General features: G+C 36.6%; 1 protein-coding gene across 1 annotated transcript in view; it reads left to right on the top strand.

The window, feature by feature from the left end:
- Positions 1–14396, top strand: part of LOC146004774 (uncharacterized) — a 60544-nt gene that overhangs the window by 20615 nt on the left and 25533 nt on the right. The window contains exon 2 of the mRNA XM_083143789.1: positions 5293–5454. Coding sequence (XP_082999915.1) covers positions 5293–5454 — 162 coding nt within the window. The remainder of the gene's footprint in view (positions 1–5292; positions 5455–14396) is intronic.

Here is a 14396-nt window from a genome sequence, read left to right as displayed (position 1 = left end):
AGATCTTTCATTGCCAGATATAGTTGCGTCCTGTTTATACTATCGTATGCAGATTTAAAATCAAGAAATAGGTGGTGCGTTCCTATCCCAAACTCCAGCGTTTTCTCCAGTATTTGCCTTAAGGTGAATATCTGGTTAATTGTAGATTTCCCTGGCCTGAACCCACATTGATATGGTCCAATGCACTTTTCTACATATGGTAGTAGTCTTTTATATATAATTCTTGCAAATACTTTATATGCAACGTTCAACAATGTAATTCCACGATAGTTTGCACACTCCATCATGTCCCCTTTCTTGTGGATAGGTACTATGATACCCGTCCTCCATTCACTTGGCATCTGTCCCTTTTTCCAGATTATGTTTATTATTTCCTTCAAGCCTCTAATGACACTCTCGCCTCCATGCTTAAGCAGCTCTGCTTGCAAGTTATCTATACCAGGTGCTTTACTATTTTTCAATATCTTGACTGCCTCCCATACTTCATCTAACTTTGGACTTTCTATGCCCTCTTCTCCTTCCTCTTCTTCATTTAATCCTTCTTCCAGCATACCTGCTACATCTGCACTGCCATTCAATACATCATTAAAATGCCTTCTCCACCTTTCTAAAATTTCATTAGTGTCACTAATTATATCGCCTGTTTCATTTCTACAGACTGTTGTCCTTGGTTTAAAAACATCTTTTGTATTATTTACCAGCTTATACATCTGTCTTACATTCTTCTGCTCATGCAGGCTTTCCAACTGCTTCATCTCTTGCTTCATCCATTCCCTTTTTCTTTTCCTATGGACTCTCTTCTCAATCCTTCTTTTCTCTTGATATTCATCCCTAGCTCTCCTTGTTGCACTTCTTTGCTGCATCCTCTTATATACATCATTCTTTTCTTTGGTTACATTTTGACATTCCTCATCGAACCACGTTTCTTTCTTTACTGGCTTTTGTGTTTCAAGTATTTCCTTTGCTACATTACTGATCCTCAGCTTATATCTATCCCACCTCTCATCTACATTTTCCACTTCTGCCGGTTTCATCCCGACGAATCCCTCTTGTAGTTTACTTCTGTACCTCTCAACCACCGTTGGATTTCTTAACTGTGTGACATTAAATTTAATCAGGCTAGTTGTCTTCATTTTTCGACTATTAGATATTCTTGCTCTAATCCTTCCCATAATCAAATAATGGTCGGAATCAATATTAGCCCCTCTAAAAGATCTAACATCAATGATATCTGATCTATGTCTACAATCTATCAGCATGTGGTCAATTTGATTGTAAGTTTTTCCATCCGGCGCTCTCCATGTCATTTTATGAATATCCTTGTGCTGGAACAGAGTTGTTGTTATTACTTGATTCCGAGATGCTGCAAACATTATTAGCCTCATACCATTGTTATTTGTTACTTTATGCATACTTTGTTTACCAATTGTTGGTTGATACACGTCTTCAATGCCTATCTGGGCATTGAAGTCTCCAATTACTATTTTTATGTCATTTTTTGGGCAATCATCAAATGCTTTCTCTAACGCATCATAGAAATCTTCTTTCACATCATCTGTGGATACTTCCGTGGGTGCATGTGCATTGATTATACTGTAACTAAAGAACTCTCCTTTAACTCTTAATGTCGATAATCTTGAACTTATAGCTTTAAATCCTATCATTAGATGTTTTAGTTGTTTATGTATTATAAACCCAGTTCCTAGCATATGCAGCCTTTCATCACAGCTATAGAATACAGTTGCTTCTCTCTTTTCCAAAACTCCTTTTCCGATCCAACGTACTTCTTGCAATGCCACTATCGCAGGCTTATAATTATTTAGTTGATCCAGCAACATCCTCAATGCACCTGCCCTATACAAAGATAGCACATTCCAGCTCCCTACATATAGATCCCTTCCCTTTCCATAATTCGCTTGTCCATTGTTCATGCCAGTCCATCGTCGGTAGATCTGTCCGGCTACATTTCTTTGAGGTCTCGTAACGTGGTTCCTTTTGTGGGATGGGGTTGTCGGCCCCACGCCCAACCCCCATTCTTGGAGGACCAGGATTTGTTTAGGGTTTAGTCCCGTAGGGCAGCTGGCTTCACTATGCCTTACGAGTCTGCCCCACCCTTGGTTTTCTGTCAGGGTATCCTTCCCTTAGCCTTTGGGGATCCCTCCCCTCCCTGCAAGGCAGCAGGGGCTGAGCTTAGTTAGTGGTGGCTCTCCTCGCCACATCGCAGGATTTTCATTGGAGCCTTGCAGTATTTACCGAGATGCAGTTGCCACTCCACATCTCGCTGCCTCCTCCAATCCTGCTGCTGCTTGTCCGCGACTGTTTCCAGCTAGCCAACATATCTGCTGGCCGTTCCCCTATCCGCAACCTGGGAACGAGCCTGGTGGCATACAGCTCTGCCTCTGGGAAGATAACCCAGCCCAGGAGCATATGGGGTTAGTCTTGTTAAAAGAATGTTAGATAATATTTTATATGTTGTTGAGAGTAGAGAAATTCCACAGTAATTATTGCAGTTCATTTTATCACTTTTTTTAAACACAGGAACAATTATGGATTCTTTCCACTGTTGAGGGATTTCTTCTTTATTCCATATTAAACAAATTAATTTATGAATTTGACATATTAATGAATTTCCACCATATTTAAATAACTCAGCTGGTATTAAATCAATGCCAAGTGCTTTGTTATTCTTTAGCCATTTAATAGCATCTTTAACTTCAGTCAAGTTAGGTTCTGGAACTAAAGGTTCTGCTGTGTGGACTTCATTTACTTCTGATTTATCTCCTACATGGACATTTAAAAGGTCATTAAAGTAGTTCTTCCATCTATTTAGAATATCGCTTGGGTCAGCTAGAAAATCACAGTCTTTATCTTTTATCAAGTTTACTTTAGGTTGCCACCCCTTTCTAAACTCATTTACTTTACACCTTTATATAAATCTCTGATATTTTTATTTTTGCTGTTTGTTTCAATGTCGTTAATTTTGCTTTTCAAGTAATCTCTTTCTTTACTTCTAAACGTGCGGTTAACTTCTCGCTTTATTCTATTATAATTGTTTAGATTTGTATCATCCGAGTTATTTAACCACCTAAGTCTAGCCTGATTTCTTATTTCTATTAGATTATGACATTCATTATCAAACCATGGCTTCTCGGTTTATGGTATCCTATACTTTCTTTAGCTGGTGATTCTATTGCATTACGTATGTGCTCCCAATTCTTATTTACATCTGTTTCATTTATATTTTCATCATCATTTAAAAAAACATCAAATCTATTTGACAGTTTAATTTGGTAATCTTTCTTAATTCTTTCATCAGTAAACTTTTCTGTATCAAATTTTATAACTTTTAGATTTTGTTGCTTATGATTTATCACTGAGAGTCTTTCTCTTAATTTAGGAATTACTAAATAATGGTCACTGGCACAGTCAGCACCTCTATGTGTATGAATGTCAGTTATACTAGTATGCTTTCTCTTATCAATGAGAATATGATCTATCTGATTATGAGTTTTAGCATCTGGAGAAGACCAGGTATATTTATGGATATCTTTATGTTTAAAAGTGGTACTTTTCACAATTAAATTATTTGAGGTTGCAAAAGTAATCAATCTTATACCATTATCATTACTTAATTCATGAAGACTTTCTTTACCAATCGTGGGTTTAAGATATCCTTTTAATTTTATTATTCTTATTGTGTACTATATATTGAGATCTCCAGAAGTAATGTACAGTGTATTGTCTGCATAGAGGATAGTTTTACATGGCAAGCAGCTGGGGAGGTCATTCCCATATATATAAGAAATGGTAAAGGTCCCAGAACTGATCTCTGTGGAACACCACTTATGACTTCAAGCAAGTCAGTTTGTTGCTTCTCGACCTTCACCAGTTGGTGTTTATTTGTGAGATTTTACCAGTTGGTGTCTATTTGTGAGATATGATTTGATGAGAGCCAATTCAACATCCTTAATACCATAGTACTGTAGTTTGGTTACCAGTATTCATGGGAGTCAAATGCTTTACTCAAATCAATCAATGTAGCACAGGTTATTTCACGAGCTTCAGAGCTAGTTATTATTTCATTAGTCAGACTTTCAACTGCCTTTATTGTTGATTGACCTGGCCTGAAGCCAAACTGACTGTCAGATATTAGCTTATTACCTTTCAAGGTAGTTACATAATTGCTCTCTTATGTAATGCTTGGTTATCTTTGAAAATATAGTTACTAGTGATATAGGTCAATCATTTTTGAAGATGTTAATTCACCACTTTTATATAAAGGCATCGAAACTAAAATTTTTAGATGATTTGGAAAGGTACCCTTTGTTATTATAAAATGAATAAGGTATGTCAGTGGTAATAATGATTTCATGAATAATATTTTTAAGTACTTAATTAGAAAATCCATAATAATCCTCACTACGTGAATTATTTATTTTATCCATTATCCTTAGTACTGTGTTGGGACTGACCTCAGTCCATTTAACACTAGAGGGCTTACAAACTAGCAAATTTTTGTGTGTGACAGGTTGCACATAATCGGTGTTAATTTTACCCCATGGGGGCTGATTTTCCTTAATATTTTTCACACTGTTTATAAAGTAATTGTTAAGATGTTGTGCTGTTATGGGTGTTGTTGTCGTTTTCATGTTAGAAAATCACTAGGTTGTCTTTATTTATGTACACAACACTTTACACATAATGTTTCAACCCTATATCAGAGACTTCTTCAGACTAAGAGCCAAACTATAGTGAGCATAGCAAAAAGTGCTTAAAACCAGAAATCACACGATTGGGTTTTTGGAAGTAATTTTAATGCTAGCACCCCTGTCTAACCTAACAATGAAAACATTTAGGACTAATACCCTTTCATACTTATGTCACATGACTTTTTAGCAGCAGTCCATATCAAAACATCTTGTGGTATTTTCCAACTCAATGGTGTGCAGAAAAAAAAGTACTTTCATCCGCATGATAATAAATACACATAGACATACTTTGAGGCATGGCAGTCACCAAAATCTAAAGAATACACACATTCATGTGGTGGGCCATGCCAGATCAAAATCATGTACATGCACAGTTTAAAACCTCGTGAAAATAGCTCAAAAGCTAGCTTCATCACTTCAGCATCTGGTAAAGATAGTCATTCTATGTGCGCGTAAGCATATAAAGCACAAATAATTATAATTATAATATTATAATAAGCATAATTATGCTAGCTGTGGGTCTAGATGTCAGAGCTGCATCGACATAGTTTTAATTCATTTATCACATTTTTTTTTCTTTCAGGCAACAACTCAACTTGATTCAACAGATGCTGTATGCATGCAATGCGAGCATAAGATCTTTGGCTATGACGACTTCCTTCAAAAATGTATTAATGCTGATATGATGTTGAAGGATAATTCCTCCATGAAGAGAATGAAATTCATTCAACGAGAGAGAGAACAGGTAAATAATGTTAGTTTACAAAAGTGTAAATTAGAACAAGCATGTGACAATATTGTGAGTTTCTGGAAAAAAACGCACAAAACATTTTAATTTATTTGCACATGGATGGACAGAATATTTTAGGTAGCCCCAAAGATTATCACCATGATACTTGATTAACGTAAAATCACCCAGGCCATGCAACCCACCAAATCAGATTTTAATGAAACTTGGTGTATTTGTTGATACTAACAAGGTATGAACACATGCAAAATTTTTATTCTCTAGACCTCATGGTTACTGAGAAACAGGAGGCTGAAGTTTCCGAATTTTGCTCGCATCGGTCATTGCCGAGGCCATGGTTGTGGCACGCAGTGCTTAAATTTGAAGCATTGTGAAGACATTATGAATGAAAAAAGCTGCTTTGTAAAATAAGTATATTGAAATGTAGAGTTTTATTGTGCAGAAAAGAAAACAAATTGAATATTTTCCATTTTCGGTAGGGGGTCCCTGTGCTCCATGAACTCCCTTCAGGTGACTCCTCTGAGTAATATACATTATTTATTTATTTAAAGACATGACACTACAGGCAAATGTCCATTTACAGTGTTTTTGTATTATTACATTATTTCTTCGACAGAGTTTGCAATCAATACAATCGATAAGGTACAATAATATGATAATTAGTTAAAGTAATATTAAAAGTAATATGAAAAAGAAATAGAAAGTAGCAACCTGACAAATAACAAAACAACCAAAGAAAAACTTATGAGCCACACATTATATACAAATGAAGAGGTATTGAAATAATGGCAGTAAATAGCAAAAAAAAACTGGTCCTTAACCCTAGAACACTACCATATGTAAAATTTACGTATGCTTTGCACTCAAATCCCTCCCACCTCACACCCACTCACTCCTCCACCTAGCAGTACCTCAAGCAGTCTGTCGGACGTAAGGCACCACTGTGGTAAGGAACGTGCAAGTGCTGGTGTTCTTCACTTGGTTTGTTATGTTGTGAACTGTACGTCAATTTTAAGTAACAGTGGTAAATCGAGAAAAAACTTGAAAACAAAAGTTTAGAAGCATGCACTATTTTCTTGTAAGACTACATTCATTCCTTATTTACAGTGTTATGAATATTATTATTGTTTGTTTATCATTGTTTGAACTTTTTGCCTTCATTCTTAATGTACATAGGGCTTTTCAATCAAGACATTCTCTTAAAATATTCTATGTTTAATAAAACCATGTTTATACATTTCAAAGTGAAGAATATAACTCCAATATAAGGAAAATAAACAATATAATGTTCACAAACAATCGTCATTTTGTTTCATGATGTAGAGGTTGTGTTAAAAATTGATTCCTTCATGTACGTAAAATTCACATAGCGCTAGTTACACTGTAATATTGGAACACGGTAGTGTTCTAGGGTTAACATCAATTTCTCCACCTGAAAAAGAAACAAGTATGTACAGGGTGTTCATAAAGTCCCAGTACCATTACAGAAAAAACATAGCTCTGAAACTACATGCAATAGAAGAATGCTGTTGATTCCAAAATGATGGTTTGTTTGTAATAATTTTTCAACAAGACAGGACAACCCCTCATTGGTCCAGGGATGCTCGAAGTCTTCTGGATAGACATTTCCCTGGCAGGTGGATAGACCGTGATGGACCTATTATCTGGCCACCATGCTCTCCTGATATCACACCCTTGAATTTCATCTACTGGGGTATGTCAAAGATTGTGTTTACCACACTCCTGTTCCAGATGTTGCTGCTCTTCGAAGAATAACTCAGAGTATCCTTACTGTTACTAGTGTCCTTACTGTAAGGGCAGAAGTGGATTACCACATTGTTGTTCTGAGAGCAATTAGAGGGGGTGCACATTGAGGTGTATGGCATATAAATGTGGAGAGCTGTATCTCATTTTGCAGTCAACAGCATTGTTCTATTGCATGTAGTTTCCGAGCTATGTTTTTTTGTAATGCTACTGGGAATTTATGAACACCCTGTACATAGAAAATAACTGAACAGCTGAATAACGTCATGCATTGTTTTGAAAGTAAGTTTCAATTTCCATTTTGAACTTTGGTAAGCTTTGAAAGCTTTGCAATTTGGTTGTACAACGTACACATTTTCTGAGTGGGTTCCGCATTTGCTGACTTTGTTAGAGCTCTCGGTACTTGAAACAGCTCTCTTCGTGGTCTTACCTTACTATATGACACATAAAAAGGGATTTCCAAGAGCAGTTGAGAGGAGTCTAACGAGTTGTTTAGAAGTTTATGTAAAAATAGTAACTGATGTATATTTCTTCTATCATATAGGGATTGAAGGTGGAAGTGTTTCTTTAGGGTGTCATAAGGAGTATACTTGGGGCAAATGCCATCTTCTTTCAGTTTTAGGAATCGAAGGAACTTGTTTTGTAAATTCTCAATTCTTTTGGTTTCATTTGGTTTTGTAGGGACCAAACGATAGACGTGTATTGCAATTTTGGCCTTACGTAGGTATTGTACAACATTTGGAACATTTCTGCCTTTTGTCACCTATTCAGATGACACAACTGTGCTTCCTAGATGTATCGACCCTAGAAACCTTGAAATAAAAACTTTTATCACTGTAAACCCACTGGCACAATACCTAACTTTGCACGGATTAATAATAAACAACAATAAAACGGAATTTATATTCAATACAATCCAAAACATGTAGTTTGAGTCATAAAACGCTATGCATAGACAATGTGCTCATGGAAACTGTATCTTCGGTAAAGATTTTGGGAATAACAGTAGATCAAAAATTAACGTGGGAAGAACAAATTAGCAACATCTGCAGTAAACTATCATGTAACCTGCTAAAACAAATGGCTGAATATAATTTAACAGAAATTAACAAATGCATTTATTATGAACTAATTTACCCCTATGTTAAATATGGCATAATAGTGTGGGGTGGATCATCTTATAATAATACTGTCAGAATACTGAGACTTCAAGAGAGAGCACTTAGAATAATGTACAAACTAGGCTGTAGGAAATCTTGCAAAGAATTATTCATGGAGAAGCAAATAATGACAATATACTCCATATACATCTATAAGGCTATAACGTTTGTTCTAAATTCTAGAAGAATGACTAAAAATAACCAAATACACAACCACAATACAAGAAGGAATGATAATTATTACCAGAACCAACACAGACTCAATATCTCAAAACAATCACCAATGAATGCTGGGAAAATATTCTACAACCAGCTGCCTCATGACATAAAACTGATATCTCCAAAAAATAAACAAATACAAACAATAAAAAAAATATTTGACAGAGAGAGCTCTCTACAGTCTCACAGAATTCATGGAACAAGACAATACAACTTAGAAACATTCTCAATGTGTATACACTTCACAAACAAACCTCATGATAGTTGAACTAAAGAGTCCCCCTGCCTAATATTCCAGCATAATAATAATATTAATAAATGTTTGCTAAAAAAAATATTATTCTTATTCTTATTTTGATGCAAAGCCAATATACTGCACAATATATATTTTATTTTTATTCTTATTTTAATGATGCAAGGCCAAACATTATGTATTTCAATTGTATTCTTATTTCAATGATGTAATTCTAATCTGTTTTTATCTCTATTGTAGTATAATGAAGTGTATTCTTCAGTTTTTACTTTCGTGTAGTGATGTAATGTAATACACAATGTTTCTTCTTTTTTGTTATGGTGTACTAAACTAAATATGATTTTATTTTGTATCTTGACGTTTTCCATGCCCTTTTAATCAAGTCAACGTAAGATATTAAAATTCAATTGAGTTCTTAAAGTCGTTTCCCACTCTTATTATAAACCCAAGGTTTCTGTACCCTTCTGCCACAATGTGGTCGATGTGTCTTCGGAAACTGTTATTTTCTTCAAACTGAACACCTAGATCTTTATAGCTTGAGACTCTTTCTAATGTGTGGTCACTGATTATGGAAGTGTGCATATAGGGTTGTTTCTTTTGAGTGAATGTCATAATTTTACATTTGTTAAAATTGAGTTTTAGTTTGTTTTGAGTGCACCATTCTACGAGGTTTCCAATGTCCTTTTGCTGTTTCAAGGCATCATTATCATTCGTTATAGTCTTAAATATTTTCAGGTCGTCTGTGTACAGGCATTCTGGGAGATCGTTAACAATCATAAGAAATAGCAGTGGTCCAAAGTTCAATCCTTGTGGGACACTCGAAGAGGTCTGAAATACAGTAGACACGCTATTATCATATCTTACATACTGTTTCCAGTCTTTAAGGTAGGAGGAGATACGTTTTAAAACACGGGCTGAGAAGTTTAGATAGTGAAGCTTTTGGAGAAGTGTATCATGATCAACAAGATCGATCACCTTTGAAAAAATCAGTATAAATTACATCGACTTGCCGTCTCTTATCTAGCATCAAGTTTATAAAGTTGGAGTTTTCTAATAAATTTGTTACAATGGATCGTTTAGGTATGAATCCATGCTGATGAGGGGGCAGTAGTGGGGGAAGATGCCTGGAAATGTATTTACATAAGATTTGTTCGAAGAGTTTGGCAGGAGTTGAAACGAGAGCGACTGGTCTATAGTTGTTGATATCAGCTTTGTCGGACGTTTTTTGAATTCGACACACCTCAGAAAGTTTCCACATTTCCGGAAACAGTGAAAGGTTGAATAAGATGTGTAGCAGGTATTTAAGGCTTTCAGAGCATCCATTTATCATGTAGGACCATGTCTGGACCTACCGATTTTTTAGGTTTCACTGATACTATTTCATCTTCCACGTCAGTAAGGGGAATTTCACAAATGTGGAGCATGCCCAGTAGATGCTGGGGTGAGTTTTATATATATATATATATATTATATACTAAGGACCAAAATCTTTTGTGATCGCATTGTATACCTTATTCGCAGTTTAGCAAATATGTATCGTACGCCTTGGAGATGTTTTCTTTAACATTCTTCCCCATCTCTTTAAATTTAGCTTCATGAAAGGCAGCATCTCCAATCTGTCTTTTCCATTTTCGGTGATCCATAGCTTTAAGAGCTATATCCTTTTTTATTATGTTGGTGAACCAGCGACTTATCAAACACGGAATTTAAAATATCATGGAATTTACGGACCGCATTATTTACATCTTTATTATTTTTCAACATACCCTGGTTTACTACTTGAAATTCTTGTAAGAGTTTTAAAAAATCATCTTTTTGGAAATTATATTGTTTTTTTCGTACTTTGGGTTTGATTTTGCATGGTTGCTGGTGAGAAACACATATCATTAGTGCCGGGTGGTACTTATCCTCAGGTACTACCAGCAGTTCGTTTCTTTCAGCAAATACGTAGTTCTTATTGGTTATGAGTAAATCTAACATTTTGCCATAAGCATTCAAAACATCATACAATTTTTTAATGAATAAAATTCGAGGAAATTTGTCAAGTGTATGCACGTGTATCTGGAATTTAGTAAATCTAAATCTGACCTGACAATTTCTGGAATGTGAAAGTCGTCTGCTAGAAGTAATCGACACCCATTTGCAGAATATGCACTTATGTGAGTAAACATTGTATCATGAGTTTTAGATGGGGAATCAGGCAGGAAGTTAGTTTCGTCATCCAATTTTACCTTAACAATTAAATATTCAATGGAACGATCTTCGAGATTGCAGTCTATTTTAGAGGCTTGGTATTTGCATTGAACAGCCAGCAGGACTCCTCTGCCTTTGGTTTTCCCTGAGACGATTGCATTATGGTCTGCCCTGAATATGACGCATATGTCATCAAAGAGTTCTTCTTTAGCATGCACAGACGTTAACCAAGTCTCGGAACATACCACCACATCATAATCATTGGATAATGCACTCGCACTCAGGTAAAACGGTTTTGTTTTCATTCTGATATGCAATATTAAAGTGTTTGTTATTATGCGAGTTTAACTGAGCAAAGGTGTCTCTCATTTTATATTGCAATTTACTGTGTCACAGGCAAGAGGGTCACTTTTCTTGCATTCCTGAATTGAGGGAAACCTCACGATCTCATTGCTTGGGTGGTCAGGGACACTCAGCGTCAGTTTTTGATTTTTGATTTTGGTTTGATTTAGTTTATTTTACTTCGCGTTTTGTGCCTCTTGGCTAATTTGCGAAGATGTGGATGAGTGATGAAATGATGAAATTGATGAATGGACATTCACAAACAACCAAACCCGACCGGGATTCGAACCCAGGACCCTTGGCGTCGCAGCGCGATGTGCTAACCACTCGGCCACAGGGTCGGGCTCAGCGTCAGTTTTTCTGGATGTTGCAGATAATAGGTGCATCAGCTACGTGAAGGTCCTCAAGCAAGTTGGCGGTCTCTGGGATCCCTTGGGTGAGAGAGAGAAGGGTTCTGATGTTGACTAGCAGCAGAATGACCTTCAGTGGTGTTTCGCTCTAGATTCTAGGCATCTGCAAACTCCTGCAGGTCTCATTGCTTATATTTGTGACCGTCGATCACGAGGTGTCAGAAACTCAGGTGGGATCTATGACCTTTTCTTCGGGCGTTATTCATGAATGGAAGCAGCAGTTGGCGTTCCTTCCCCATGCTGAATGAGAGATCTTCATGTACGAAAACTGTAGACGCTTTCAATTTGTGTCTGTTTCTCCAAACTTCATCCTTCTTCTTGTAATAAAGAAATCTGCAGACAATTGGGGAGTGTTCTTGTTCCGAGCATGCCTTTATTCTATGACAACGTTGAATATCATCCTCATCTAAATGTACTTGCAGTTTTGTTTCAATGAGGTCCTTCACTTTCTTCTCTGTTGTCTCCCGATCTTCCTTGCCATCCTCCTGGGGGATGCCAAAAAATGACAGTTTCTCGTGCATCCTCCTATTTTCTTGGTCGTCCAGACAATTCTAAAGCCAGTTGCAGTAACCTTGTAACTCACCAACTTCATACACAAGTTTGTTAACATCACTCTCCATGACCGATACTCTGTCCAACAAATTTGTTACTTTTTCATTCATATGCTTCTTTAACGATCGTTCCGTTGGAGCACTGCAATTGTTTTAACAGTTCACGGATTTCACTCATTTCCCCTTGTTCTAACATCAGAGGGCCCGGGTTTCTTTCTACACCACCGATAACTAGTTATGTAAACACTATCACACCATATGCATAGAAATATTAAGATAATATACATTGAAGTCAGTAAAATACGTAAATGTCAGTTGTTACCATTTTGGTCTAATAGTCAGTCTTCAAGTGGTCAATTTTCAATCTTGCCATCAGAGTTGTTGAGTTCATGTCATAAGCATCCAAGTATGCATATCCTTCACCATCATCTTCATCCTTCGCCATTTCCTGTCTCTGGCATTGTGCCTCTTCATCAATTTCATTTAATATTCACTCACTCTCATGGTTATGATTAGCCAAAAGAGGCAATTTTGGATTATTTTTTTTACCACATTTTGGGGCATACCAGAAGGCTGCTGGGGAAAATAATATATGATACCATTGTTCATCCACAATGTGCAACACATAAACAGCATATTATGTATGGCATTATGGGAGTCAACATGGTCAAACCTATGCTACAAGGAATGAAGAGAGCAATGGAAGAAGGAAATAAGATAATTACGTGCAAAGCAATACAGAAAATTATTGAAAAATGACAGAGTTAGTAATAGCTTCTTTTATCCACATAAACAAAGTACAATTAAGACAAGTTTTACCTTCGAATAATTATATTTTGTTCTCATAGTTATTATTTTTGAATTGAAATATATTTTGCATTAATGTTTTTTGTGCAATAATAAAGACATAGTTTTAATTTGCATAAAAACATTTGTTGCATGTTCAATAAAAAAAAATGTGCAATAGCTGACTATGGGGATCCGGAGGCCAGAGAATATATTTTTTAATGATATTCCAGTTCTTCTTTTGAAATACAGCATTTTTTTTCGTGTGTGTTGTTTAAATCAGTAATTATGTCTCTTTGACTAGTTTCCACCCATACATCCACACAAGACATAAAGGTTTCACCATGTTATAGTGTCCTTACCTCCATTCCTCTTACCAAAACCGCAACGTGTGCCATGGTTGACAGTCGAAAATGTTGCTACATCTTTTCTTCCTTCTCGTCTATATGCAACGAGCCCTCCTCTGGGTCACTGCATTGCCCAGCAGGATGTACGTGAGGAAGGAATGAAGACATGGATGTTAAAGAACAAAGGGGCTGAAGCTGATCTTTCACCACTTTCGAAAAGTGCTCAAATGAAGAAGGGCAGAACATTCACCTGTGCTACCTTCTCCTTGTCCAGTTTTAGAAGCAGGGGTGGGAGTGGCAAGATGCCTGGCAACTCCGAACCAACCATCCTTTGTCAGGGTGTCCTACACCCCTAGATTTATGGCTAGGGTTTTCTCTCAGATTGGGGAAAGAAAGAATGTTATAGCTTGGAAAAGCCTGTACACCTAGAAGCATACATTGCCCTTAAAAAACAATGTTCCTCTAAAAACCTTTACATCACATCAGCAGAGAAATCTGCACTTTAGCAACTGAGTTCTCTCCCAGGACTTTGTTATACTGTCAGCAGGGATGGAAATGCTTTTGTTATACTCCAGTCCACATCATATGGCAGGGCTTCCCTGAAACTGCAGTTTTAACATTGTCACCTTGTAATCAAGTGATTCAAGGTTCAATATATGATGGAGGCATGTACAGATGCTGATATGCTTCCATATATGTGACTTTGAAGTATTCACACACCTATGAGAGACTGTCTTTCCACCACGGGTTGTGTTCGATGTGACAAACAGCACTCTTGACGATTGCCCGACAGTGCAGTTTTCACTGGAGAAGACCTCATTGCAGGTGTGCAAGGGGTATATTATTCCACTCTCATTGGGCCGCTTTCCAGATGCTGGAAAATGTGTGCATCTTACGAGAAGAGTCAGTGTTTC

Source organism: Lepisma saccharinum, chromosome 22 (genome assembly GCF_977018435.1).
Source record: "Lepisma saccharinum chromosome 22, izLepSacc3.1, whole genome shotgun sequence".
Lineage (NCBI taxonomy): Eukaryota > Metazoa > Arthropoda > Insecta > Zygentoma > Lepismatidae > Lepisma > Lepisma saccharinum.
The sequence above is the reverse complement of the archived record's forward strand: the minus strand, read 5'-3'. Positions and strand labels throughout refer to the sequence as shown.